The sequence below is a fragment of the Ursus arctos genome, unplaced genomic scaffold (assembly GCF_023065955.2).
Source record: "Ursus arctos isolate Adak ecotype North America unplaced genomic scaffold, UrsArc2.0 scaffold_17, whole genome shotgun sequence".
Lineage (NCBI taxonomy): Eukaryota > Metazoa > Chordata > Mammalia > Carnivora > Ursidae > Ursus > Ursus arctos.
The window spans coordinates 17,198,452-17,224,221 of NW_026622841.1; the positions used below are offsets into that span (position 1 = coordinate 17,198,452).

At 42.1% G+C, this 25,770-nt stretch overlaps 1 protein-coding gene and 1 long non-coding RNA gene across 4 annotated transcripts in view; one reads left to right on the plus strand and one right to left on the minus strand.

The window, feature by feature from the left end:
- Positions 1-21,543, plus strand: part of ATP8B1 (ATPase phospholipid transporting 8B1) — a 126,168-nt gene extending 104,625 nt beyond the window's left edge. For all 3 annotated transcript variants that reach the window (XM_057313374.1, XM_026496384.4, XM_057313373.1), the window contains exons 16-28: positions 396-584; positions 1,694-1,806; positions 3,442-3,606; positions 4,350-4,461; positions 5,619-5,694; positions 9,038-9,170; positions 9,544-9,832; positions 14,074-14,297; positions 15,476-15,559; positions 16,325-16,570; positions 16,869-17,007; positions 18,713-18,843; positions 19,951-21,543. In XM_057313374.1, coding sequence (XP_057169357.1) covers positions 396-584; positions 1,694-1,806; positions 3,442-3,606; positions 4,350-4,461; positions 5,619-5,694; positions 9,038-9,170; positions 9,544-9,832; positions 14,074-14,297; positions 15,476-15,559; positions 16,325-16,570; positions 16,869-17,007; positions 18,713-18,843; positions 19,951-20,175 — 2,126 coding nt within the window. In that variant the 3' untranslated portion in view covers positions 20,176-21,543. The remainder of the gene's footprint in view (positions 1-395; positions 585-1,693; positions 1,807-3,441; positions 3,607-4,349; positions 4,462-5,618; positions 5,695-9,037; positions 9,171-9,543; positions 9,833-14,073; positions 14,298-15,475; positions 15,560-16,324; positions 16,571-16,868; positions 17,008-18,712; positions 18,844-19,950) is intronic.
- Positions 4,778-19,973, minus strand: LOC130543973 (uncharacterized). Its single transcript, XR_008959802.1, has 4 exons — positions 19,906-19,973; positions 8,242-8,288; positions 7,211-7,337; positions 4,778-6,477 (listed from the first exon to the last, which is right to left on the minus strand). It is a non-coding gene; the product is annotated as an uncharacterized LOC130543973 (long non-coding RNA).
- Positions 21,544-25,770: the final 4,227 nt, after the last annotated feature.

Here is a 25,770-nt window from a genome sequence, read left to right on the forward strand (position 1 = left end):
GCTCAAAATATAAGGTTAAAATAACCAGGATGTAAATGTATATTCAGTAGGATAGAAACTATTACCGAAATAGGCATTTTCAAAGAGACTGGAAAGAATTACAACCCAATGTCAACAGTGGTGTTTTTCCTCCGGATGGTAGGATTATGGGAATTTTATCCCCTATTCCTGGCCAGTTTTTTTTTTTTTTTCTAGTTTATGTTACTGTTTAGAAATAAAAACCTTAAATTCTGAAGCGTTAATGTTGGTATACTCCTTAAGAATGAACGATTTGTTTCCTTGGGGATGTTTTGGGCTTTGCCATACATCCTTACCCCCCACGTGAACCTCAGCAATGAGCTCTGGGTGGTGAGCTCTGCCTCTGGTTTTACAGCTTTTCTGGTTTTTTCTGTCAGGTCAGCTCAACTACCAGGCGGCCTCTCCGGACGAAGGCGCTCTAGTGAGCGCGGCCAGGAACTTTGGCTTCGCCTTCCTCGCCAGGACCCAGAACACGATCACCGTCAGTGAGCTGGGAACTGAGAGGACCTACGACGTTCTTGCCATGTTGGACTTCAACAGTGACCGGAAGCGGATGTCTATCATTGGTAGGTCTCCGTCAGGTGTGTCTGTGTACCACTCACTTCGATGCTGCCTTCTGCACATTTAAGGTAATGACACCAGAATAACAGAGGCAGTGAATGAACCACTTGGCTCCTGGGAGATTGCCACGGACGTATCGAAACGGTTTTTTTTTTTCCCTTCATTCTGCCTGGTGTGCGTCACTCAAAGGGACAACTGCAGTATATGGGATTCTTGTACGTGTTGGCATTCTTCCACGATATGAGCCGCCAGCTGTGAATGGGGGGTGGGAACACGGTGGGTGGTCGGTCCACACACATGTTGTTATTTTGCGAGCCCTCCGAGCACTTCTGCCCTACGCTGGGCAGCAGGGAAGGGAGAAGCAGCAAGAGAAGGGTTCAGAGAAAAGCAGGGCTGTGCTTAGGAAGCAAAAGTGTACCTCCAGTCCAGGCACATGACAACAGGCCACCGAGTGGAGAGGGTGACTGCTTCCCAACACTGAAAGTTTCAAGTTCTTAATTTACAACAATTTCAGACTTACAGAAGGACCTTAGGAATGGTCTAAAAAAACTCTTGTATTCGCTTCCACATCCACCAACTATTAGCATTGGCCACTTAGCCTTCGTCATTTTCATGCCTGGCATTTACCTTAAAGGACTCAAAATCCAGTTAGCCATAAGGGCACATGCTACTATTACCTCACAGATCCAAAAATCTAACAAAAATGGTCGCAAGGAGTCATGTTATGGTCTGAGTATTAAAGGCAGTAAGTGTTAATGGGTTTATAGGTAAGAAAGATTCCTACGGCAGAGACAAAGAGGGCATCATGGAAGAAACTAGAACACGGCATGGCACGCAGCTGGAAATCAGTCAATATTTGCTGCAAAAATAAGTAAGATTATGAAAAACTCAGCTGCCTAAAGGAATCTTTTCATATTTATTTCACTATTACCTCGGATGTAGATAGTGGCTTACCGAGTTTGTTGAGAGTGAAGTTCTTCTAGGCGCATTCATGATTGTAAATTAATGGTGAGTTATTAGCAGACTAACACTTCAAATGAAGTTTATAAATGTGGTTTTCTATTTAGAAATCAAATCTACCTTTATTATTTGCTTTTCCTTCTCTTGCTTCTAGTAAGAACCCCAGAAGGCAATATCAGGCTTTATTGTAAAGGTGCCGACACGGTGATTTATGAACGGTTACATCAAATGAATCCAACAAAACAAGAGACACAGGATGCCCTGGATGTAAGTCCCACTCTTACCCTTCATGCAGCAGATTGCAAACTTCCTTTCTGATACTGTCTGTAAGTGCAAATGAAAGTTCTGTGTTAACTGTTGGCCCTTCCCTTGTCTTGGTGTAATTGTGTGGAAAGGGCACGAATGCAGGAATTCAGCAGGCGGGTTCTGGTTCTGCTCCTGCTGCTGACTTCCTAGGACATGACCATGGTGTCCTTTCCAGCACCCAGGTTGGCAGCATCTGCGGGACTGGCCCAGGGTAATGACTGGTCTCTCTTCCAGTGACCTTGAGCGAGCTCCATAACCATAGCGAGCTGTAGTCTTAATATCTGTGTGGCCTCTAAGAATTCCACCAATCTCCTAGTGCACAACGAAGGAAAGAAAGCATTCTTGCATGATGGGGCGTGACAAAACAATGGGGTGGATAAGTGAGTTCTGATGCCTTTGTCAGTGAATCAGTTTGGTCTTTGTTGCTTCAGATTTGTTATCTGAGGGGAGTATGAACTAAGCCCAGTGATAATTGCAGTTATTCAGAATGCTTCTGGAAATTTCTCTCTTGGACTTGCCTACCAATCCTCATAGAACCGTTTTGGTTCTATTAATGACAGTTAATGAAGTATGGAGGATATCCATCGGTCCTGGTATCCCAGTCCTGCCTTTTTGTTTTGTGCCCTTGGGGGAAACGGTTGATGTCTCACTGAAGCATTAATTGCCCATGTGCAAGAGAAAGAGGATAATTCCTACCAGGGAAGATTGTTGCAAGGGAAAGCATCTTGCACAATTCCCAGCATTTAGTAAGTGCTTAGTAAAGGGTAGTTTCTTCCCTTTAAGGGTCCAGTTGAGTTTTGGGGCCAAAGGTCCCTCAGGAAGAAGCCTGTATATGTTGTTTACTTATTGGGGTCACATTTTAAGTTTAGATATGTTGTTGAAGCAGTTGCAGTGGATAATTTCTCATGAGCAAATGAACAACAGCAATTTTATCAAACAGACGCAGAACCTTCCAAAGAACCTTTGAAAGCGAACACTCAGTTGGGTGACCTAGTTCTGTCATCTTGGCTAGAAGAGGTGCAGCTGTGAAGTAATAAAACATTTTTACTGGCTCATACTTCAGCTATTTAAAATAGTTTAAATGCGTTCACCATGATTAAATTTTCCAGACACTCTTTTTCATTTAAATGTTTTATCTCAGCTTTAACAGTGGCTCAGGTATTTCAGAATTGGTTTGAGGAAATAATGCTTGATTGAGAGTTCATAGTTGATTGGGCTCGTAACAGTTCGTCGGAACAAGTTATAAAGTTGTCAGGTCTGTGTTTACGACATCATTACACCCCAAGGCAGCTCCCTTGTCTGTTATTTTCTGAGTCGTTATGAGAAAAAGTTTTCTTCACTCTAGTGATGTGATTTAGAAGAAATGTATACTTTTCTCTTTAACTACTTTGGGAACTACAAATAGGATCCTGAGAATACTTAGAAAAACAAAGTATTTGTTTAATTTTGTCTACAGAATGTATTTATTCAGAATTCATTATCTTTCATGACCTCTTTTTAAATTCTTACTGTATTTCTTCAAAGAAAGATTTCAAACTCGATCTTGATTTACATAAAATTAACTATTGTTTGTTGGATGGATTATCTTTTAAATAGGTCTTTGCAAGTGAGACTCTTAGAACTCTGTGCCTTTGCTACAAGGAAATTGAAGAAAAAGAATATGAAGAATGGAATAAAAAGTTTATGGCTGCCAGTGTAGTCTCCAGCAACCGGGATGAAGCTCTGGATAAAGTATATGAAGAGATTGAAAAAGACTTAATTGTGAGTTTTAACCTTCATAACTTGATATTCTAAACAGAATTGGAAGTTTTATTAAGTTTTGTTATATTTTTAATCTCATGCTTGAAAGATAATTCTAACTTTAGCATTTCAAATTGGTACAATGGAACTAGGTCATTTGAGTTTCTTTTCAAGTAAAATAGAAGTTGCCATTATGGGAAACCAAAAGACAGAAAACATGGAGATTCTAATCTGATTCTATTATTTTTATATCACTCATTAAAATGCATTATGATTTTTACATAACCAGCACATATTTGTTACATTTTGAGAACCACTGAAATGATTTTTATTTTGCAAAACCTTGAAATAAGAAAAATATACCATTTATAAGTGAAATTTCTGAAATTTAATACTTATTGAGTTTAGATTAGAAGGATATGTTCAACAAATAGCTAGTATCAACCTTTAGTGAAAGGAAGTGGCTGGTGTCCGTGTAAAGCCGTATGTATACAATGCAAGTATATTTTTTTAATGTCCTTAATTTTGTACTTACATTTTTCTCTTGGTAAACTACTTTAAGAAAAAAGTTTTTGAATGTTTTGGTTTTTGGTAAGTGTGAAATGCAGCAGCCTTCCCTGTCATTGCTGGCCATCGGCCCCAGGGGAGCACCAACTGGGGTGTATAATTAGCCCTTCTGTTTACAGGTTGGCAAACTGCAATTACAGAACATTTTGAGCTTACTTGCTAATTCCTTTTTTTTTTTTTTTTAATGTACATTCCAGCTATTGGGAGCAACAGCAATTGAAGACAAGCTCCAGGATGGAGTCCCAGAAACCATTTCAAAACTCGCAAAGGCTGACATTAAGATCTGGGTGCTCACTGGAGACAAAAAGGGTAATTCAATTTGCAGGGAAGCGTATCTGTTAATTTGTTAAATATTCATAGCTCCTATTTCCCTTGCCCAAGATGACTTTCTCAGACTTTCCGTCTTGCACAAAGACTGTCCATTTCTTTGAGACAGAGATGCTTTCTTTTAAGAAAACCTTCTCCATTATTCCAGTTCTTGCTGACGGCATCCTTCCGGAAAACTCCCAGTAGCAGAGTTTATATCATAACTGAGCTCCTGGTCGTGCCATGCTGACTGTGATCAGTCTTATCTCCCCAGCCAGATGTGGGCTCCTCTCGTGAAAGGACCATCCCTTTTGTCCCTTCTGTCCTCCCCAGCACTTTGCCATTTGTTGGGCACAGAATGGAACAAGACAGAATGCTGATCAACAACTTGTTTTCTGGCCCATTTTATTGCTTGAAAACTATAATTAAAATTTTATACCCGAGGGATGATCTTAATTTTTAAATGTAGAGCTCAACAAGGAGTCGTTTGGCATTGCTACCTTACTCCACAAGCCTCCTGCGGAAAATCAGATAATTTCTCTTACCCTGACGTGGTTAATGGCTTACACACTCCGATAAGCTAAGGGAAGTCCTGACCTTAAACAAATAACAATGGGTGGTAATGGAAAAAGGGGGAAAGACATCTCCAGTAGGGGCCCCATGTGAAGGTTTATGGAAATAGTTCTCATTTTTTTTTTCCATAACAGAATGATTAAACCACAGGAAGCAGCTGTGCTTAGGATTTCAGCAAACACTGATTTATTAAATAACCAGTTCACGTGTTTGATAATATAGTACTTTTTATAAGTGAAAACATCTCAAACCAGACTTTGACTTCACTTATTTTAGCACAGAAAATGGGCTTCCCCCCATGTGATTTCTATACATCGCTACAGAAAGAAGAGCATATTGGCTTGAATCCACCTATTTTCATGACTTGAAAAAAAAAAAAGCTCATTACTAGCTAAAGTCAATCATTCATCAATGGGAACAACACTTAATTTTATTTATTTATAGATTTTTTAAATTTGTCTTTTTTATTATAATTAACATATAATGTGTTATTTGTTCCCGGGGTACGGCTCTGTGACTCATCAGTCTTACACAATACACGGCGCTCACCACAACACATCCCCTCACTGAATTTTTTTCTATTGTAGAAACTGCTGAAAATATCGGATTTGCATGTGAACTTCTGACTGAAGACACCAAAATCTGCTATGGGGAAGATATCAAGTAAGTAAAGGCAGAAGTGGAGGCAGTAGACATGGATGTGGAGAAATGGACTGTCTAGACTGGCTAGACTGTCCCCTCAGGCAGTTTTCCTCACATTTACATGAAGTGAGAGAACCCAGGTAGTTCCAGGTTATCATGGTTTGACCTATTCTGAGCAGATCTTAGTGTTAGGGGAGCTTGGGGTCTTTATTCACTCTTTCACGGGCCATTTCTCTCCATTCCTTGGGGAGTCCTCAGTGCTTGCCTGCTGACGAGAAAAAAAAAGATCAAGATGTCACTGGCCAGTTAAGCTGAATTCTCTCCATGTGCTGCCTTTTCTAAGAATTATAATTTTGAAAGAAACCTAGAAGGAGAGAGCCCCACAATTGTGCTTGGATAGCCTCTAGACGTGTCTGGATGGGGCAGGATATTTCAAAGCGTAGCTTCTCCTGAAACCCCCGTGAGCCCAGAGTCACAGCAGAGCTGGGAACGTATAAGGGAGAGCCCTGTCCTGTTAAAAAGCTAGAAGTGTGTTGCACAAGTTCCCGGGCTGTGCGATCTTGACAGTTTTATTTATTCCTCAAGTCTTTTCCTGACGACACGTCCCCCAGGCTGTCACAAGGCCCGAAGCTGTGCACATACACACTTGCCTAGTCCGGTAAGATGATGAGGGAGTTACGCTTGAGCTGAGCCAAAAGGCTGAGAAGTGGTAAGATGTTGAGGGAGTCGATGGTGGTTGTTAGTCTTCTTTCTAATCATGGTGATAGAGCTTCTGTGAGTTGTTCCAGTATATTAGGCACTCGGCTAAATTAGACAAACAAAATCAGTAGCTCTAACATTTAAATAGATCAGTTCTGCCTGACTGCATAAACCATGCCTCTCTGTGCTTTTAACTTTTAAAAAATAGTGATAGACAAATGCTAATATGTTTACTTAAATAGTTTCTTGGTTTCGAATGATTTGGCTAATTGCCAGATGGTTTTATTTCTTATAGATGGGGGGCCTTATTAGAGCTCTGGTCTCTCTTTCTAAAGTGTTGAAAATTGGGGGGCACCTGGGTGGCTCAAGCATCTGCGTTCAGCTCAGGTCATGATCCCGGTGTCCTGGGATCGAGCCCCACACCAGGTTCCCTGCTCAGTGGGGAGCCTGCTTCTCCCTCTCCAGTTCCCCCTGCTTGTGTTCCCTCTCTCGCTCTGTCAAATAAATAAATCTTTTTTTTTTTTTTTAAAGATTTTATTTATTTATTCATTCGACAGAGATAGAGACAGCCAGCAAGAGAGGGAACACAAGCAGGGGGAGTGGGAGAGGAAGAAGCAGGCTCATAGCGGAAGAGCCTGATGTGGGGCTTGATCCCATAATGCCAGGATCACGCCCTGAGCCGAAGGCAGACGCTTAACCGCTGTGCCACCCAGGCGCCCCACAAATAAATAAATCTTTAAAAATAAACAAAGTGCTGAAAATTGGGCCCTGAGCTAAATCATAAAGTAAAATTTATGCACGTAGCAAATTTTATGATCATGCTCTTAGCTAGGTTTACCTTTCCAGACGGCTGAATCCATCTGTCTTTCTAGGTAATTCCTGAAAGGATGATTCCTATAGAATGGTTTGAATGGGTAACCATGTTTTTTCTCTTCCAGCCTTTTAGTGATTTGTCTTGATCATTCCTTATTTTCAAAATGAAAATGAGCAATTAATGTAGAAAAAGAATAACAGATCCCTACTCCCCTAGTGCAGTGGTTCTCAACTGGAGGTTCTTTTGCCTTCCAGGGAACATTTGGCAATGTCTGGAGACATCTTTAGTTGTCGTAACTGGGGAGGCGGGTACTGTCGTCTTCTAGTAGGTAGAGGCCAGGGGCGCTGCGCGGCACCCTACAGCACAACCGTCAGCCACGAACAGCAACGTACCTGGCCCGAGACAGCAGTAGTGCTAGGGTGGGGACAGTGGCTGTGTGTGTGTCACGAGTAAAGCTCTGGGCTGAGGGTAAGGAGACCCAAGTTTTCCTATCAACTTGGTGCAGGTCAATCACATCCTCTCTCTCGGGCTTGATTCCCTTATTTGTAACATGAAGAGATCGGATGAGCTATTTACGGACCTTTTCACTCCAAAATTCCATGACTCCTTTTTCTATCACATGAGTGCGTTATATGTGATCTTCTCAATTATTTGTTAATGTAAAGCACTGGGGAATTCTCAAAAGCAAACATAACTTTTGTGGGAGTAAGCTGCTTTTTGCCAAATAGTGGCCACTGTTTATAACACGCTGGGGGTTCACCCCAGGTATTAACGTTCAAGTAAAGATTGCCTTCCTTCTGTGGCTCGTGAGCACATTTTCAGCTGTGTCTTCTCTTAGCTGTCTCTGGCCAATAACGAAGCACCAAGGACATGGCGCCCCATGGGGGAAGAATTAAGACTTAATGATATTATGTCATCGGATTTAAAAATGGGCAAAGGACTTGAATAGACTTTTCTCCAGAGAGGATACACCAACGACCAACAAGCATATGAAATGATGCTCAACATCACTAAACATTAGGGAAATGCACATTAAAGCCAGAATAAGATCTCACCTCAGGCCCTTTCAGGATGGCTCCTATCAAAACAACAACAACAAAACCTAAAAATAAAACAAAAAACAAAATAACCAGTGTGGGCAAGCATGTGAAAATTGGAACCCTTGTGCACTGCTGGTAGGAAGTAAAATGGTGCAGCTACTATGGAAAACAGTATGGTGGTTCCTCAAAAAAATTAAAAATAGAATTATCGTTATGATCTAGCAATCCCACTTGTGGATATATATCTCAAAAAAGTGAAAGCCAGAACTTAGAGATTTTCATACCCATGTCCATAGCAGTGCTACTTATAATAACCAAGAAGTGGAAGCAACCTAAATGTCTATTGATGGATGAATGGATAAACAAAATGTAGTATAGCCATAGAATGCAATATTATTAAAGAGGAAGGAAATTCTGACGTGCGCTACAATAGGAATGAACATTGAGGACGGTGAAATAGGCCAATCGCAAAAAAACCCCCACAAATCTGTGTGATTCCATTTATAGGAGTTATCTAGAGTGGTCAAATTCATAGAAACAGAAAATAAAGTAGTAGTGACAAGGCAAAATGGGGGTTATTTAATTGGTATAGTGTTTCAGTTTTGAAAGTTGAAAGTTCTGGAGATTGGTTACAAGGCAATGTGAATATACTTAATACTACTGAACTATACACTTAGAAATAATTAAGATGATAAATTTTATGTTATTTTTTTAACACAATTAAAAAAAGATTATATATCAAAAGTATCTCACAGTCAAGGGCCTGTTTATAGTCTTGTACTCTTAAACATTTAAATTTCTTTTCCACCAGTGCTCTTCTTCACACAAGGATGGAAAACCAGAGCAACAGAGGTGGAGTCTATGCGAAATTTGTACCCCCAGTGCATGAACGTTTTTTTCCACCTGGTGAAAACCGAGCCTTAATAATCACTGGTTCTTGGTTGGTGCGTATCATTACTGTATCGGTGCCTTTGGCTTAAACTAAAGCAGTTCATTGTGGACTGATTTTAGATGGTTTCCCATATTAACTGCCAACCTAAAAATCTCTTAGCGTATAAACGGGCAATTCCCCAAGTTTGAGATGTAATATTATATGATCTATGAAAGCAATTATATCAGACTGGTAATGGTGGTTATCCCTGGTTTATCAACGGATTTTAATTTTCTTCTTTGTACATTTTTGTATTTTCTGACTTTTATAGTAAGTAAATAGGTTTTACAGTCAGAACCCAAGGACCATCCTTCACATGATTAAGGTCTTGGGAATGATACTCTTGACGTAAAAACTAAAATGGTTGTAATCTTCTGATTTCACAGAATGAAATTCTTCTGGAGAAAAAGACCAAGAGAAGTAAAATTCTGAAGCTGAAGTTCCCAAGGACAGAAGAAGAACGACGCATGCGGACGCAGAGTAAGAGACGTCTGGAAGCTAGGAAAGAACAGCGGCAGAAGAACTTTGTAGACTTGGCCTGTGAGTGCAGCGCAGTCATCTGCTGCCGGGTCACCCCCAAGCAGAAGGCAATGGTGGTGGACCTGGTGAAGAGGTACAAGAAGGCCATCACGCTGGCCATCGGAGATGGGGCCAATGATGTAAACATGATCAAAAGTGAGTCTCGCCCATGGCCAATGCCACTGGAATTGCCAGAGAGAAGAAATGGCATGGATGTTTTGGGGGGGTAGTCTTTCCAAATTTCATTGCTTAGGCTTTCACCATAAAGTAGACGTCTGACAAAGGCCCTTACCCACGATGAGGACACCTGTGACATGCCAAATAAGAGTTCCAGATGGGGGAGCTTAGCCTTATTCATTTCCCTCTTTTACATACATGTGGATCTGTTTTGTTTTCCCTTTCTTGCTGCCGTTCCTCCATAGTTCCTTAAGGCTTATTTAAAAACTCCTGCTATTTAATACGTTTTGCAAAAATCTCTACTGAGCTTGGAGTAAATTGTTGAATTCTCTTTCGTATTTGTTTTGAGGGTATTTTTCTTTCATCTAAGCATCTTTTTCTGGGGCTTTCTTCTTGCCCTTGGTAAACTGGGTGATCTAGTACGAGCTCAGGGTAACACATGTGGCATTGAACGTGGTCTCACCATCCTCCTGACCCTCCTAGAGGACTGTCAAGGGTCGTTTCACTGGTCGAAGGACCCTAGGTCTTCACAAATCGAAGAATTGAGTCCTACCATGCAGAAGTGCATTGTGCTGGTATTAAAGTGTGCAGAACCAAACCCTCATCAACACTCCTGAATCCTGGGTTGTTTTTGTTTCCTCCCTGTATTACTGTCAGGGAGCATCTTGTAATGAAAACTAGCGAGGCCTGAATACTTGTCTTCATTCTGTTGCCAGCATGCTGTGTCACCCTGGGCTCGTGCTCAGCCTCAGCTTTCTCATCTGAAAACAAGAATATTATCTTTGATGTCACGTCCGGTTTTGTGATGTTATTAAGATGAACCATTTGTTACATGACCACACATGTCCTGTTATGCTGGGTACCTTAACTGCATGTTTAACTAGACTTAATTCAGCTTATTTTGTAATTCATGTGTCTCTTTCTTTTCTTAGAGTCTCTTCCTCCTCCTCCTTGATCTATACTAAGAATATTCCAACTTTATCTTCCTCAGCAGGAGTCAGCTATATGACGTATGTCTTCTTGCTTCTTTATCATGTGTATGTCTGTGCCCACTGCCAGTTTAATTCCTCTGGGGGGTGTTTTGCATGTGTTCACCCTACCATAGGACTGGCATTTCTTGCTCCAAATGATACCAATTTTTTTCCACTACAGCCAGTTCCAGTTTATTTTCCATTGTGCACCCTTAACATAAACAGCTGTGCCAGAAGGGCGAGTAACTCAAACATAATTTTTATAAAGTTACAATGTAGACTTCGAGATGTTGGAGAGAGGGAGTTTACCTTGCAGATGTACCATCTGACTGTGGGACTTAGACTGGAGAATTTTTTTGTCCGAGTTTACCAATAATAGATAATAAAAGGGATCACAAAAAGTCAACATTAAGTAACCTCATAGAGACTTATTTTCTGAAGTTGTCCTAAGAGCTTTATTAAGCTCTGTTATATGGCAGGTGCTTTTATATATAACAGGGAGCATCCATTTGGGTGAACATCAAAGAAACTCCGGTCTCCTTGTAAGTCAGTAGCTTCATCCAAGTATTGATAGTGCCTTTTTGTACTTTAGAAAAACTGGCATCACTTTCATCTGCATAAAAAACAATATGCAGGAATTATATTTAAGTGTCCAAAAATCTGGCCATTTGTTAGCAAGTTCCATATTTAATAGTGTAGCCCAGAAGTGGAGGGAACTGCAACTTGCCATGTTTTTGCAGCTAGCAAGGACTCGAGAACTCTCATGGGCTGCCTGCCCTCTCTCCCTCTCTTGTGCCTGAAGAGGTCTGCTGGCTGGTGGGGATTTTTCTGTGATCTAACACGCTAAGAATGAACAAGCAGCATGAGAGGGGAGACAGAGGCAGAAAGCTTGAGGACATGATGGGTTTGTTAAGCAACTGTGAAGGAGCCTACCAGTGAGGCACCTGAAACCACATTTTTGAAGCTTCAGGAAGATCCAGGTGTCTATATTTAGATTATAGGGGGGAGAAAGTGTGGCCTTAGAAAGTACATGTATTCAGTTGCCTTGAATCACCCGTGAGCTGTGGGTGTTCATTTCACATACTGCCCTTGGTGAGTTCAGCAAAAAGGGGCTGGACATCAGGGCTTGTGGCAGGGGTTCCTCCTCCTTGGCTCCAAGAGAATCTCAACATTTCCCTTTGTTGCTTATTCAGGAAAGAAGGCCATGGTTTGGTAGGAAAGAGCAGTTTGGCAGCCATGACTAGTCATAAGAATTATTTATGTGTTTTGAAAGAAGTCATAAATATTGACTGAGACATGTAATTCTGTTTTTTAGAACTGCAAAGTGTTGCTGAAAACTTAGGTTTGGCCAAGTCACTGTGTCGCTTTGAATTTGCCAGACCTGGTAGTCTGCCACTATGGCAGGATTTTTGGAGCTTCTTTTAGTTGGAAACCCTGCTGAGTTGGCAGTCACTCTCCGGGTCTAAGTAATAATACGTTGTGTTCTCCATCACATGTTCTGTGATTTCAGTACATCTTTACTTCCATGCCTTTTAAGACCTAGATAAAATTCGTAATTCTTGAAGTTGAAACTGTGACTAAATGACTATTGGAAGGACGGATAAAACTGTGATTCATTTTTATGCATTCTGGAATCTTCCCCAGCAAAAAAAAATTGTGCCTCTTAAGGTCATGGTGGGCCATGATTAAATGCTGAAAGTTTAATATTGTCTTAAAACACTTTTGACTGCAAATATTAGAGAGCAACTAAAGTAAGCTTAAGAAAAAATATTTATTTTAAAAGGTATAACAATGGGGGCACCTGGGCAGCTCATTTGGTTAAGCATCTGCCTTCAGCTCAGGTTGTGATCCCAGGGTTCTGGGATCAAGCCCCAAGTCGGGCTTCCTGCTCAGCAGGGAGTTGGCTTCTCCCTCTGCCTCTCCCCTCCACTCCTGCTCTCTCTCCCAAATTAAAAAAAAAAAAAAAGTTTTTTGCCTCCCAAGAAGCCAGGCCTCAGGAAGATGCTGGAACTAGGACCTGGAGCTGCACCAGAAACCCAACTTCTGGTTTCTCTCTCTATCTAGACTACTTTTCTTCTCTGCCCCTCAGAACCCCTCAGGAAAAAAAATGTATCTGTCCCACAGCTCAAGAATGTATAGGTTGAGGGGCGCCTGGGTGGCACAGCGGTTAAGCATCTGCCTTTGGCTCAGGGCGTGATCCCATCGTTGTGGGATCGAGCCCCACGTCAGGCTCCTCCGCTGTGAGCCTGCTTCTTCCTCTCCCACTCCCCCTGCTTGTGTTCCCTCTCTCGCTGGCTGTCTCTATCTCTGTCGAATAAATAAATAAAATCTTAAAAAAAAAAATGTATAGGTTGAAATTCCAAACATGAACACGCCCAAATCTTAATTCCAAAATCTGAAAGAGACACTGATTGCCCCAGCTTGGGCTTTCAGTCAAGGTTAGTACAAGAATCAGACCCCCTTGGGTACTTTAAGCAGGAAGTGATTAATACAAGGGACTAGGTGCTCATGAAAGCTCTGGATGGGCTGAAGAAAGTAGGTGCTAGCCTGAGTCTCTAACATATTAGTCACTCACCAGAGGAGCTTCTAGCTTTGAGGCTCCTGTGAAGGGCTTTTCAGTGGAGCAGCTTTTGTCGCTCAACATCCAGGCAGCTGAAGAGAGGATATGAACTCTGCTGCAGAAATGCCAAAAATGGCAGGGGTGCTGGGGTCCAGTTCGCTTCTACTTCCACTTCAGGTGGCTCCTAACAACGGAACCCAATTCACAAACAGAATGTAGCTGCAAGGGAGTCTGAGCATGTGGGTTTTTATGTGCTTTCCCAACTTTCCAGTAGAACAAGGGTGGAATGAAGGTTGGGAGAGCCAGTTTGTAGTATCTGCTGCTGAGGACATATCTGCCCATAGCTGACTCAGCTGTGGCCAGGGAGGCAGGGACGCAGAGTCTGCATGGACTCCTTGGGTTCACCCCGTGGGTGGGAAGGATGGCTTATGAGCTGGGCAGATAATCCAAATGGAATTTACGACCCACCTGAGATCCTTCCACAAATACCTTTGAGAGGCCCCAGCATGTGCTCTTTTGAGCAACTTGTATCTCTGACATTGAGTTCAGAAGCTGGGGAGGGGCTGGTGAGCGAGTTTCCACATGTATTGTTCCATGATTGTGTTTTTTCCTGTGGAAACATTTTTATCACCTCAGTGTTTTGCCTTAAAATTAGCTTATGATTCATGTCTTCTCCTTCTGCCCCACAGCTGCCCATATCGGTGTTGGAATAAGCGGACAAGAAGGCATGCAAGCGGTCATGTCAAGTGACTACTCCTTTGCCCAGTTCAGATACTTGCAGAGACTGCTGCTGGTACATGGCCGGTGGTCTTACATAAGGATGTGCAAATTCCTACGATACTTCTTTTATAAAAACTTCGCATTTACTTTGGTTCATTTCTGGTACTCCTTCTTCAATGGGTACTCTGCACAGGTAATAGAATAATTATTATTATTACTATCTGATGAGTAGAAGTCGCATAAATAAAACTCTACTTCTGAAAAAAAAAAAAAATTCCCCTCCATACTTGCAGGTTTGATGCTCTGTCTCTTACTGGTTGAGGCACAGACTGAGATTATAGATGACTTTTCTAAAAGGTTTCTGGTGCTTTAATAATACTTTATTTTGCCTTTGAAAAGTTGGGATTTGTTCCTGACCTACTGGCTTTTGTTACATGTCTTTGCCTTCACCCTAGATTTTTTTTCCTAAGTCACCTTGCCATTAAGAATAGTTGTAACAAATTAGTCAACGTTGAACATATAAAATGATATTGTGACCAAGGCTAAAGGGATTATACAAATTTTGGATGGTCATAAATCTGTTATCTTAACCTGTTGATTTTTATTTTCGTTAGTGCTGAAATGGCAGAGGGAGACAGATAAAATATGTTGAAATGGTGATACAGCAGAAAAATATCATTAGTAAAAATGAACCTAAGTCAGTGCATGTGGTTGTCCAAACTTCTGATGCCGCTGCCACAGACAAATGGTTTCAGAAGAGCCTCAGAAACCGAGGGCCGGGAGCACCTTTGAGCAGTGAGGGCCTGCCTCCTGCTCCCATGCAGGCCTGTGTAGAGCGGGTGGTGACGAGTGAGCCAGTCTCCTTTCTGCCACCCTGAGGACCGGTGTGTGCACAAGCCAGCTTACCCTTTCAAAAGCCTGTTTTTCATATTCAAATTCTGCCTCACAGGTGTTTAAATGGAAATGTGGGACTTGCAAAGTAAAAGAACATTTGAATGATACCTTATGTGCTTTTTGAACCAGTTTTGGTTTTGTATATTCTAATTCATTAATAAAGGGACATAAAAAGGATCAGCACCAATGTATTTTCCAGCATTATTGAAACAGAATGGACTCCTCTTCCAAAAAAATGTTTTGGCGTAGATTCTCCCATTTATTTTAGAAGGAAGGTTTGTTTCTGTGGAACGTGTTTGATCCTGCCCTTCCACCGAACTCGGCTCACACCTTGGGCAGCTGTAGACAAGGGCTGCTTGCTCTGGCAGAGGCCACGCACGTCCGGGGGCCTTCCCTGCTTTGAGAGTTAAATGCATGTTGATTAGGCGGGCAGTAGATCTTGGTTTGTGACACGGCCACTCTGTAATCTCCTCACAGACTGCGTACGAAGACTGGTTCATCACGCTGTACAACGTGCTGTACTCCAGCCTGCCTGTGCTCCTCATGGGGCTGCTTGACCAGGTAGGAGCCTTGTGCGACAGGGACACTCAGGACAGGCTGGGCACCTGTTTGAGAAGTTAAAGGCAAATATTTCAACGCATTCTTTTGGTTTTCATTTCTTCCTGAGAAAACCCTATTATTGTCCTGTTGTTAGGCAACCAGAGTTAACTGCTGTGGTTCTTGGATTATGGTGACAAAAGAGGATTTCTGTGCCTGGGTTGAATTCATGGACAAAAGAGTTTATGATCTTCCTTTTGGACACTAAGAGTTTTTTGTTAAGACACCTGACAGTATAGTATGTCTCTACAGTAATAACTTCAAAATTTTAATATTTCTCCAAATGTATGTGTTTAATTCCCAAATTAGTCCACATTCTATCTAGGAGCAATTCTTAGAGAAAGTGTTTTAATGAATAAAAAGAATAATTTGGAATTACCCCCATCAACTTGTATGTGAAAATACTTTCGAAAAAAATTAGAATATATTCTACCAGGAGGTAAAAATAGTCTCCCTACTTTTTTTTTTCTTGACATTACTATTTGCTTTCCTTCTATGAGCAGCAAAGTAATAGATCTCTACCTAGTCCTTTTCTTTATTAAATAGTAAATAACGGTAGACTAAAGTAAAGGGGTTGGTCACTGCACCTTGAAACCATTCAGGACTTATCTTGTTGAGTTTTTGCCTTCCTAAAACTAAGTTGAAACTCTTTGTGAGATATAAATTGGAATGGATCTCGGAGTTCTTTGATCCTGGATGGTACACAACTAATTGCGTTTTCCCTTTAAGGATGTGAGTGACAAACTGAGCCTCCGCTTCCCTGCGTTGTACATAGTAGGACAAAGAGACTTACTATTCAACTATAAGAAGTTCTTTGTAAGCTTGGTGCACGGAATTTTAACATCAATGATCCTCTTCTTCATACCTCTGGGAGCTTATCTGCAAACTGTGGGTCAGGACGGAGAGGCGCCTTCAGACTACCAATCCTTTGCTGTGACCATTGCTTCTGCTCTTATAATAACAGTCAATTTCCAGGTACATGGCTTCAGTTGACTGTTTTCAGTATCTGTCAGTTACCTGTGTTTCCGTACACAGACCAGTGTGCGCATCCACCTGGCTCCCACTCTCCCTCCCACTGAGCCTCGGCCACTTTACAAAACTTCGCCCCTTACACCGAGCACATTTCCTACTTCTTGCCTGAGCCAAGGATAGTTTCAGTATTCAAGCCAAATCATGCCGAAATTGTTGCATTCTATTTTCAGAATCCTTAGGTCCTTTATTTCTTGGTAACTCCCCGAAATGAGTGCTCTGTTTTTCTCTGGTTTCCCGACAGATTGGCTTGGATACTTCTTACTGGACTTTTGTGAATGCTTTTTCAATTTTTGGGAGCATTGCACTTTACTTTGGCATCATGTTTGACTTCCAAAGCGCTGGGATACATGTCCTCTTTCCATCTGCATTTCAGTTTACAGGTTGGTATTTCTAAATTCCAAAAATAAAGGTATAGAAAAGTGGTACTAGAAATAGAGTGTAAGTTATTGCTAGTGAAAATTAGTACTAGAAACAGAGTGTAAGTTATTGCTAGTGAAAATTAATGTCCTGACTGGCAACTGAATGATGGTGGTGGGCCGGAAATGTGGTAATGTGACAGAAGAAAGCAAAATTTAAAACTTTAATATAATTGTGCATCTGTTCAGTTAGATAGTACCCCCCCCAAAACCTCTAATATTGGTAGGTTGCTGGGAAATTGAGTACGCACGTATTGCTGGTAGCATGATAATATAATGTTCCCAAAGCACTATCTGGAAATACATAACGAACTATAAAACTTCTCCTACATTTGGACCCAGGATTTCCACTTGAAGAAAACCCCTAAAGATAAAACATACTGACTTTTGGAAAGTCAGTTTGTACAAATATCGTGTCATCACTACAGTTCTTTTTTTTTTTTAAATGGAAATAATTCAAAGACCTAGTAAGAATATTATATTAGCTAATCAAGGTATGAATCCCATATGTTGAAATTTTAGAATTCAAAAGTGGAAAACTTGCCACATCGTTAGAAAAATTATGCAGAGCAATAAGTAAACTTACAGAAACAGTTTATAGCTGTATAAAATAGGATAAATCATAAGTGCTAGAATGAATTTGAACTATTTCATACATATTATGAATTTTAAAATATCATGAATTGGAATTTACAAATTTCTTAGTTTATTAAATAGAGTAGCTTGGATTCACAGTGCGGGGGGGGGGGTCCCCATAAACTAGTTTCCCTGTAAAAGATGAGTTTTTGTTTTTTTTTTTTAAATGACCAGTTGTAAAAAGACAGTTGCTATGATAACCCTTTTCTTGGGCCTGAGTTCATTTTTTTGATGACTGTTTTTCTTTACCGACTCTGTGTTTTAAAAAACTTAGTATCCAGTTACTTAGAATATTTCCAAAGGGAGTGTTTAAATACACATTTAAAAAATAAAGGCCATTACTTTTATAAACTTATAGTTAAGTACAGAGAACACGGTGATAGATTTGGCTCTAGGGGATGTTAATTATAAATATTTTAAAATTTGGTAGTTATGTATGATTACCTGGTTGTATGAATTATTACTTCCTCTGACATAAACTAGCTGCCGATTTGCAGCGGAAAAGGCGTGGCTCCAGTTGGATGGGTATGGGGTTTAATTCAGGAGTTGCCGTGGCTAGTTCTGTTACCCTGGGAAATCTTTTCAGTTCTCCACAACTCCATTTCCTTGTGTAGCAAGGAGGGTGCTCTTAATCCCTCAGAGGTAATTGAATGGCATGACCTGTATAAAACACCTCAGCATAAGGTCTGTCATACTAATGGCAGTGCAAGTTGCTACTGTCACTTGGAGTTTCAAACTAAAACTATAACTTGGAAAGTATATTCCTAGAAGTATAGATTGCCTAAGTTTGCATTTTTAGGTCATGCAATATCAACACACACTTTCTTTTTTATTTAGTTGTTCAGTGAGGTACATTTGCCTTCCTCATTTTGCTTTGCTTAGTACTATTTTAAAAATGTTCATTCCTTTGGCAGTGATGGGATGTTTTGGGGACGCCAATCTGTGAAACTTTACCATAAATAATCATTTAAGGCTTATGGAATATTCACTCTGCCCTTAGGACGCCTTGGATTCATTCTCCATGTTTTTACAGGCACAGCATCAAATGCCCTGAGACAGCCGTACATTTGGTTGACCATCATCTTGACCGTTGCAGTATGCCTGCTGCCCGTCGTTGCCACACGGTTCTTGTCAATGACCATCTGGCCATCAGAAAGTGATAAGGTACAGAAAAAATAGCATTTTCCTCATTCTGAGTGCCTCTCATAAAAAGCAAAGCAGCTTTCCTGCACAATTCTAAATCCATGGCAAGTTTGGTATGAACATTTTTTTAATATTACTTTAACTCCATCTTGCAAATAAGTCCTTTGGGACTGGGATTTTTGCGTGCTTTTTATTTTAAACGTTATCAAAGGGAGAATAGTATAACGAACCCCCATAGGTCCTTTAACAATTATGATAACATTTTTCCCTGCAAAGAGGGTGGGGTTTTCTTCATTTAAAGAAAAATGCCACCTCTTCTGGCAGGATCCTCTTACCTACAAGTTGTTAATGTATCGCTGCAGCTCTCATACTGATTAGCAGGCTTCAGTGACTAAGCACCAGAGGTCACCTAAGGTGACTGAGAACCTTAATGTCTGTCAAAAAACGACTGGGGTTCTTTCCATCCCTCCCCTCTGCTATCCTCATTATAGCTTCAGCTTGGAGCAGGGGGTTGGCTAGTGCAGTTCTAGGCATCTCTTCCTGACACATCACTCTCCAGGGGAGGCCAGGAGCTTTGCCTTAGGAGCCTGGGAATTGGGCATGGGAGGGCCCGTGCACTTCTCACAGGCCTCGGGAGCCAGGTGAGGTCACGTGGCCATTCCTGGACGGTGCTGAGCATGGCAGGTACTGCTCCTGGGAGCACCGTCCACATCCCAGGAGGGATGTGGCTACATGCAGGAAAGGGGCACTTAACTCTGTTTTCATCCAGAAGGAAAGAGAGGATGTTGGGTAGACAACCTTCAGGGTCCCCTAGGTGGCCCTTTTCCACTGACAAGAAGATGCAGTAGCAACAAGGTTTTCTCTTGAACCCGTACCAGTCTGCCTTGTCAGTGGGAAAGAACAGTAGCTTGGGCAAGTGGGAATTTCCGCTCCTGTTTCCTGTCTCGGAGACCCTGGGAGTGCTCCATAACCTCTAACGGAGGCCGGCGATGCCGCCTTCCACGAGACCGCTTGGGATAGGTCCCCATGCATGTTAGCACCTGCCCACCTCCTTCTGCCCAGTTCGCCGCCGCCGTCACCCACCTTCAGTGTCATCGTCAGCCTGGCCCCCTCTCTCCCGTTCTGTAGATTCAGAAGCACCGCAAGCGGTTAAAAGCCGAGGAGCAGTGGAAGCGGCGGCAGCAAGTGTTCCGCCGGGGCGTGTCGTCGCGGCGCTCGGCCTACGCCTTCTCGCACCAGCGGGGCTACGCCGACCTCATCTCCTCCGGCCGCAGCATCCGGAAGAAGCGCTCGCCCCTGGACGCGATCATAGCCGACGGCACGGCCGAATACCGGCGAACGGTGGACAGCTGATGCACCCGCCCCACGTGGCTGCAGCAAAACAGTCACACACACAAATGTCTATTTTTTTACTAAAGACTCTCAGGACTTTTTTAAAAAACAAAACAATTTGTCACGAGGATGGTAAAGACCACAACCTTCATAACAAGCTCCTTGGGCTGCGGGACTATTGCAAAAGCAAAGAATACCTTTTCAAAAGTCCTACTGTTCAGCTGCTTCTGTTTGTTATGATTCAAAGGGAACGTTTAATCCAGTCTCCATCAAGGACAACAGAATTAGGAAATGTCTTTATATTTCAATTCAAATGGTACTCATTATAAAAATCACATTTAGAATCATCCTGTCTGGGATCTTCAACACGAATTTCCCAGAGGTTGCTTTCTTCCCAACAGGCTACCTTTTTAACAAAGATTTTGTATTTATAATGGCAAGGACAAAGAAACTGATGAAAGTTCATCACCTGGAAGCAAAGTGGTCCAATGACTTTTTCAGAGTTGATAATGAACTGTGTGGTTTCCTCTTCTCCTCACATTCGTTTAATAGCTCAAGGAAAATCACTTCACATTTCGTAAGTACAAGCTTTCCATCTGCTCAGTTTACTACCAGGTTAAAAGTGTGCATCATGGACGTTTACTCTTACTTTGCATATTATTTTAGCCACTTCCTTCCCTACTTTTCATTTTTAAAACATGCGTTTAAATATGGGCTTTAAAAAAAAAAGTTCTTAAAAACTAAGGACATCAGTGATAAATTGTGATTTTTTTGGTAAAGCTTTCTTTTGAAAAGCAAACTCTATGCCTGCCTATACGTATTTTATAAGGGACTTGAACAGAGGCCTCACATTTTCACTTGTCTTACGTCTTCAGAGAAAAGGCTGTTGGCAGCCACATTTCTGAGGCTAACAATGTAACCTTCAAAAATTGAAAACAATTGTAAGCAACTATGGAAACTATCCTCAAAGAGGCAAAAGTTATTTTTCTAGAGGCTTTTCTCATTCTGTGTTTTTCACACACACGTTTCCATATTCTAGTGAAGATACAGAAGTATTTAATGATTCTGTTCTTTACCATTAGGCTGTGAATGTTCACAATATGTGTCCCTTCGAATTACTATGAGAAAATCACAACTGTATATAGTTCATATTCTAGGTATGATAAAAGAATGTATGGCTCTTTATCCTATGGAAGTAAATTTCTGGAAGTTTACAACTTGTAAATAAAAAAAAGTTGGGTTTTTTTTTTTTTTTTTTGGTAAAGCAAAGTTTGCTTGTATAATTCTCAGTTTTCTCTCCTGTTTTGTGAATTGTGGGAAAGGTCGACAATGCAAATGTGTCAAATACTTACACTGTTGGGTGCAATATAAACAATTTTAAAATGCAAATTGCTATGGATAAATTATTTCTATATTCTGTAAATCTGAGATTTAATGTATATTTTTGTTTAAAAAATAAATGCTTTAGTAAAGTATCTTTTAAGTAGGGTAGATGATAGAAGAAGCCTAGGCCTGCAAGTTTTCTAAAGAAACACAGGGGTCCCCTTGTGGTGAGAAATAAAAGTTAGGGGCAGGGTACTAAGTATTAGGGAGGAGTGAGAAAAGGCCATCAGACTTTAAAAGGTTGGAGGGTATGGATTTAGAGTTGGCAAGGGCAATTGTGTCCAGGGATGACCTCAATTCTGAAGGTAGAATAAAAGCAAGTGTAACCTTTGACCAAAAGTAGGGGCTAGGAGGTGAGTAAATGATCAAAGGGAAATTAGGATGTTGAAGGGCAGGAGAGCAGAGAAGGTAGACCTGAGGCTTGAGGCTGGGGGAGGGCTGAGTATGATGAGCCAGCTGCAGGACAGGCAGGCCGCTCCTGGACAGTATGGGAAGCTGTGACCTCACTAAGGAAATGGGACAATGCCACAGACTTTTTTTAGAGAGCATGGGTGTAAGTTGGGGGTGAGGGGGAATCAAGCAGATTCAGCACAGAGCCCCATGCAGGGCTCTGTCCCGGGACCCTGAGATCACGACCTGAGCCGAAGGCAGACACTTAACGGCTGAGCCACCCAGGCGCCCATGTCCTACTGTATTTAAACCGGTTGAGGAATATGTTTTTAATCAAAGAGCACCACCTAAAGGTTCTTACTGATAATCGGTACCAGAAACTGTTCAGTTAATGATATCCAATGGGGATAAAACAGTTCTTTCTTAAGGGATTCCAATGTGATAACAAAACCAAATGTACCCCAATGGACTCTGTATTTTAGCAGTTGTTGCCTTCCTATGATGTGAATGAAACTTGGAAAAATTATAAGACAGCTTCTTCTAAGAGTCCCGTTAGAATCTGATAGAAAGTTACGGCTACAAAACTTCTGGCGCATTTATAATTAATTACAAAAAGGCCTGTCAGAAAACACTGTAAAAATGATTTTCCTGACTTAAATTGACATTTCTTTGAAGAAGATCTCTAAGTGGCCAAAAAGTATATAAAAACATCCTCAACAACATTAGTCATCAGGAAAATGCAAATCAAAACCACAATGAGATACCACTTCACACCCGCTAGGATGACTATAAATAAAAAAGGAAGGGCGCCTGGCTGGCTCAGTCAGCAGAGCGTAGGACTCTTGATCTCAGGGTTGTGAGTTCAAGCCCCACGTTGGGCATAGAGCTTACTTAAAGGGGGGGGGGAATAACTGTTAGCAAGGACCCTGTGGAGAAAGTGGAACCCTCATCCACTGCTAGTGGGAATGTAAAATGGTGCATCCACTACTGAAACAGTTGGGCAGTTCCGCTAGAACTAAACAGCATTACCATATAAACAGCAATTCTCCAAAACATGTACATATATATACCGCAAAACCTTGAAAACAGGTACTCAAATACTTGCACATGAATGTTCACAGCAGCACTACTCACAACAGCCAAAAGGCACAAACAACCTAAACGTCCATCCACAGCTGAGTGGATACAAAAAATGTGGGATATACATATAATGGAATATAATTTAGCCATAAAAGGGAATAAGGCCAGTTCAAGATGGAGACATAGGCAAATCCTGAACTCACTTGCCCCCATCGACACACCATATGGAACAATTTCCTCTGAAAACAAAAACCAAAGCTGAGGGGCTTGTAACATGGGGCAAACCACCCACACGGAGGTGGGCAGGCAAGGTAGAGGTGCAATCTTGCTGAAAACCCCACCTCCAGCATTCAAAATCCAGAGCTTCTCCATGAGGAGTGACGGGTTTTGAACACTATATCGGGAAGCCCAACTTTTCAGACCTACACCTGCGAGATGAGCCCCTAAAACTTAGAGCTTTGAAAGCCAGCAGGGTTTGCATCCACAAGGCCCAAAAGGCTAGCATGCAAACTGAGAAATGGCTCAGACTGGGCTCGGGCCCCTGACCTCCCCTGCACGCCACAGCCCAGCATAGAAGCAACCAGACTTGACGTCAGACAGGCTTACTGTTCTTAAAGCATCGGCCTGAGAGGCAGGCATCTCATTTAACACACATTTGTTTCAACTCGCCAAGGATGGAGGCCAGTGGACACTTTTGAATCTAGACACCACCTTCATGCCGTCCCCCTGCTGCGCTCCAGAGCACCACAATCTCCCCGAGGGGAGTTTTTACGTGCATCTGGCACCGTTTTTATACCTGGCGCCCCAGTTTTTACAAGTGGCCACCTAGTGGACGCCCCGTGATCGCCTGGCTCTGGAGGCCAGCAGGGCCTGCATTCTGGGGACCCACAGGACTGTAGCAATCAGAGAGAGAAGTTCTTGGCCAGCTACCACCACCAGGGCACTGCACAGCTCGCAGACTGAAACAGACGCCCAGTCTCTCTGTGATGAAGGACCACGCGCTTGTCCGGCAGCGTCGGCCTGAGGGCAGGCCTCTGGTTTAGCACACATCTAGAGGGACTCTCAGGGCAGGGAGCTCTTTCTCTGCCTCCCTCCAGTTTGTCCATATCTCCCAGAAAGGAGTTCATACCCTCATCTGGTGCCCTGATTTTTGCAGATGCTGAGGTGACACCTCTAGATTGCCTAGCACGGGTCACACAGGACTGTAACCAACAGAGAAACAGTTTTTAACTGTCTGCCATTTCCAGAGCATAGCAAGAGGCAACAGTCCAAGGAGCCGAGTTTTTCTGTGAAAGAGGCCGATGAGCTAATCTCCGCAGCAATGTCTGAGGGACAGGCTTCTAACACACATCGAAGGGCCGTCTGTAAACCTTTCCAGAGACCTTTCCAGAGTGGCAGCCTCTCCCAGGGGGCAGTTTGTATACAGGTCTGGTACCAGTTTTTATGCCTGGTGCCTTGATTGTTGCGGCTACCACCTAGTGGATGGCCCTTCACTGCCCAGCTCTGGTGGCCAGCAGGATCTGCATTCCTGTAGCCCATGGGAGTGTAACAAGTGGAGGCCAACTCTGGCCTGCTACAAACTCCAGGACACAATACAGACTTGAGGCCAACACCCTCTCCCCAAACCCCCCCCCCCCACCGGGCCTTCTGTGATAAAGGACTATTTGCTTGTCCTGGAGTTCTGGCCCGAGGGGCAGGCTTTTGGTCTGACACACATCTAGGGACCTACGAAGATGCTGTACTGGGACAGAAGTCAGGAGATGCCACCCTGTGCACTCCATCTGCCTTGCTTCAGATTGCTGGTATCTCCCAGAAAGGAGATCATATAGTTGTCTGGCACCCAGTTTTTGTGACTGACACTCAGGGGACACTTCCAAGGTCCCCAGCGTAGGTAGCCAGCGGTACTTAATGCTTGCAGTCCTACAGGACTGTATATATTTGTACGGTTTAAGAGCTGCTGCCTGAGGGGTCTGCCTTACAATCAGCCCGAATCTAGATGTTGACTTAGATCCTCTTCTACGGGACAGCTAAAGAATATAATCAATGAGCTGATTACAGGGCAGTGGAATTCACCCAATCAGAGCAGGAAAAAACCAAGCAAACAAAAAACCCAATGTAAAAAAGTAGATAGCTTAGAGGACTTATGAAACAACATCAAGCAGACCAACACTTGCATTACAAGGTTCCAGAAGGAGAAAAGAGAAAGGGGTAGAAAGCTCGCTTGAAGAGAGAACAGCTAGCTGAAAATTTCTCTAACTTGGGGAAGGAAACAGACGTCCAGATCCAGGAAGCCCTGAGACTTCCAAATAAGAACCTGAAGAGACTCAAACCAAGACACATTATAATTAAAATGTCAAAAGTTAAAGACAAGGAAAGAATTTTAAAAGCATCAAGAGAAAAACAATTTGTTATATTAAAGAGATCTCCCCTGTAATACAATCAGCAGATTTTTCAGGAGAAACTTTGCAGACCAGAAGGGAGTGCCAGGATGTATTCAAAGTACTGAAAGGAAAAAACCTTCCAAACTTTCAACCAAGAATAAGGTGTCTGGCAGTGTTTTCATTCAGAATTTAAGGAGTAATAAAGAGTTTTCCAGACAACCAAAAGCAAAAAGGGGTTCACCACCACTGCACTGGACTTAGAAGAAGGCTTAAAGGGACTTCTATAAGCTGAAACAGAAGTGTGCTAATTAGTAACAGGAAAACACGAAAGTATAAATCTCATTAGTGAAGGTAAATATACAGCGAAATTCAGAATCTAATG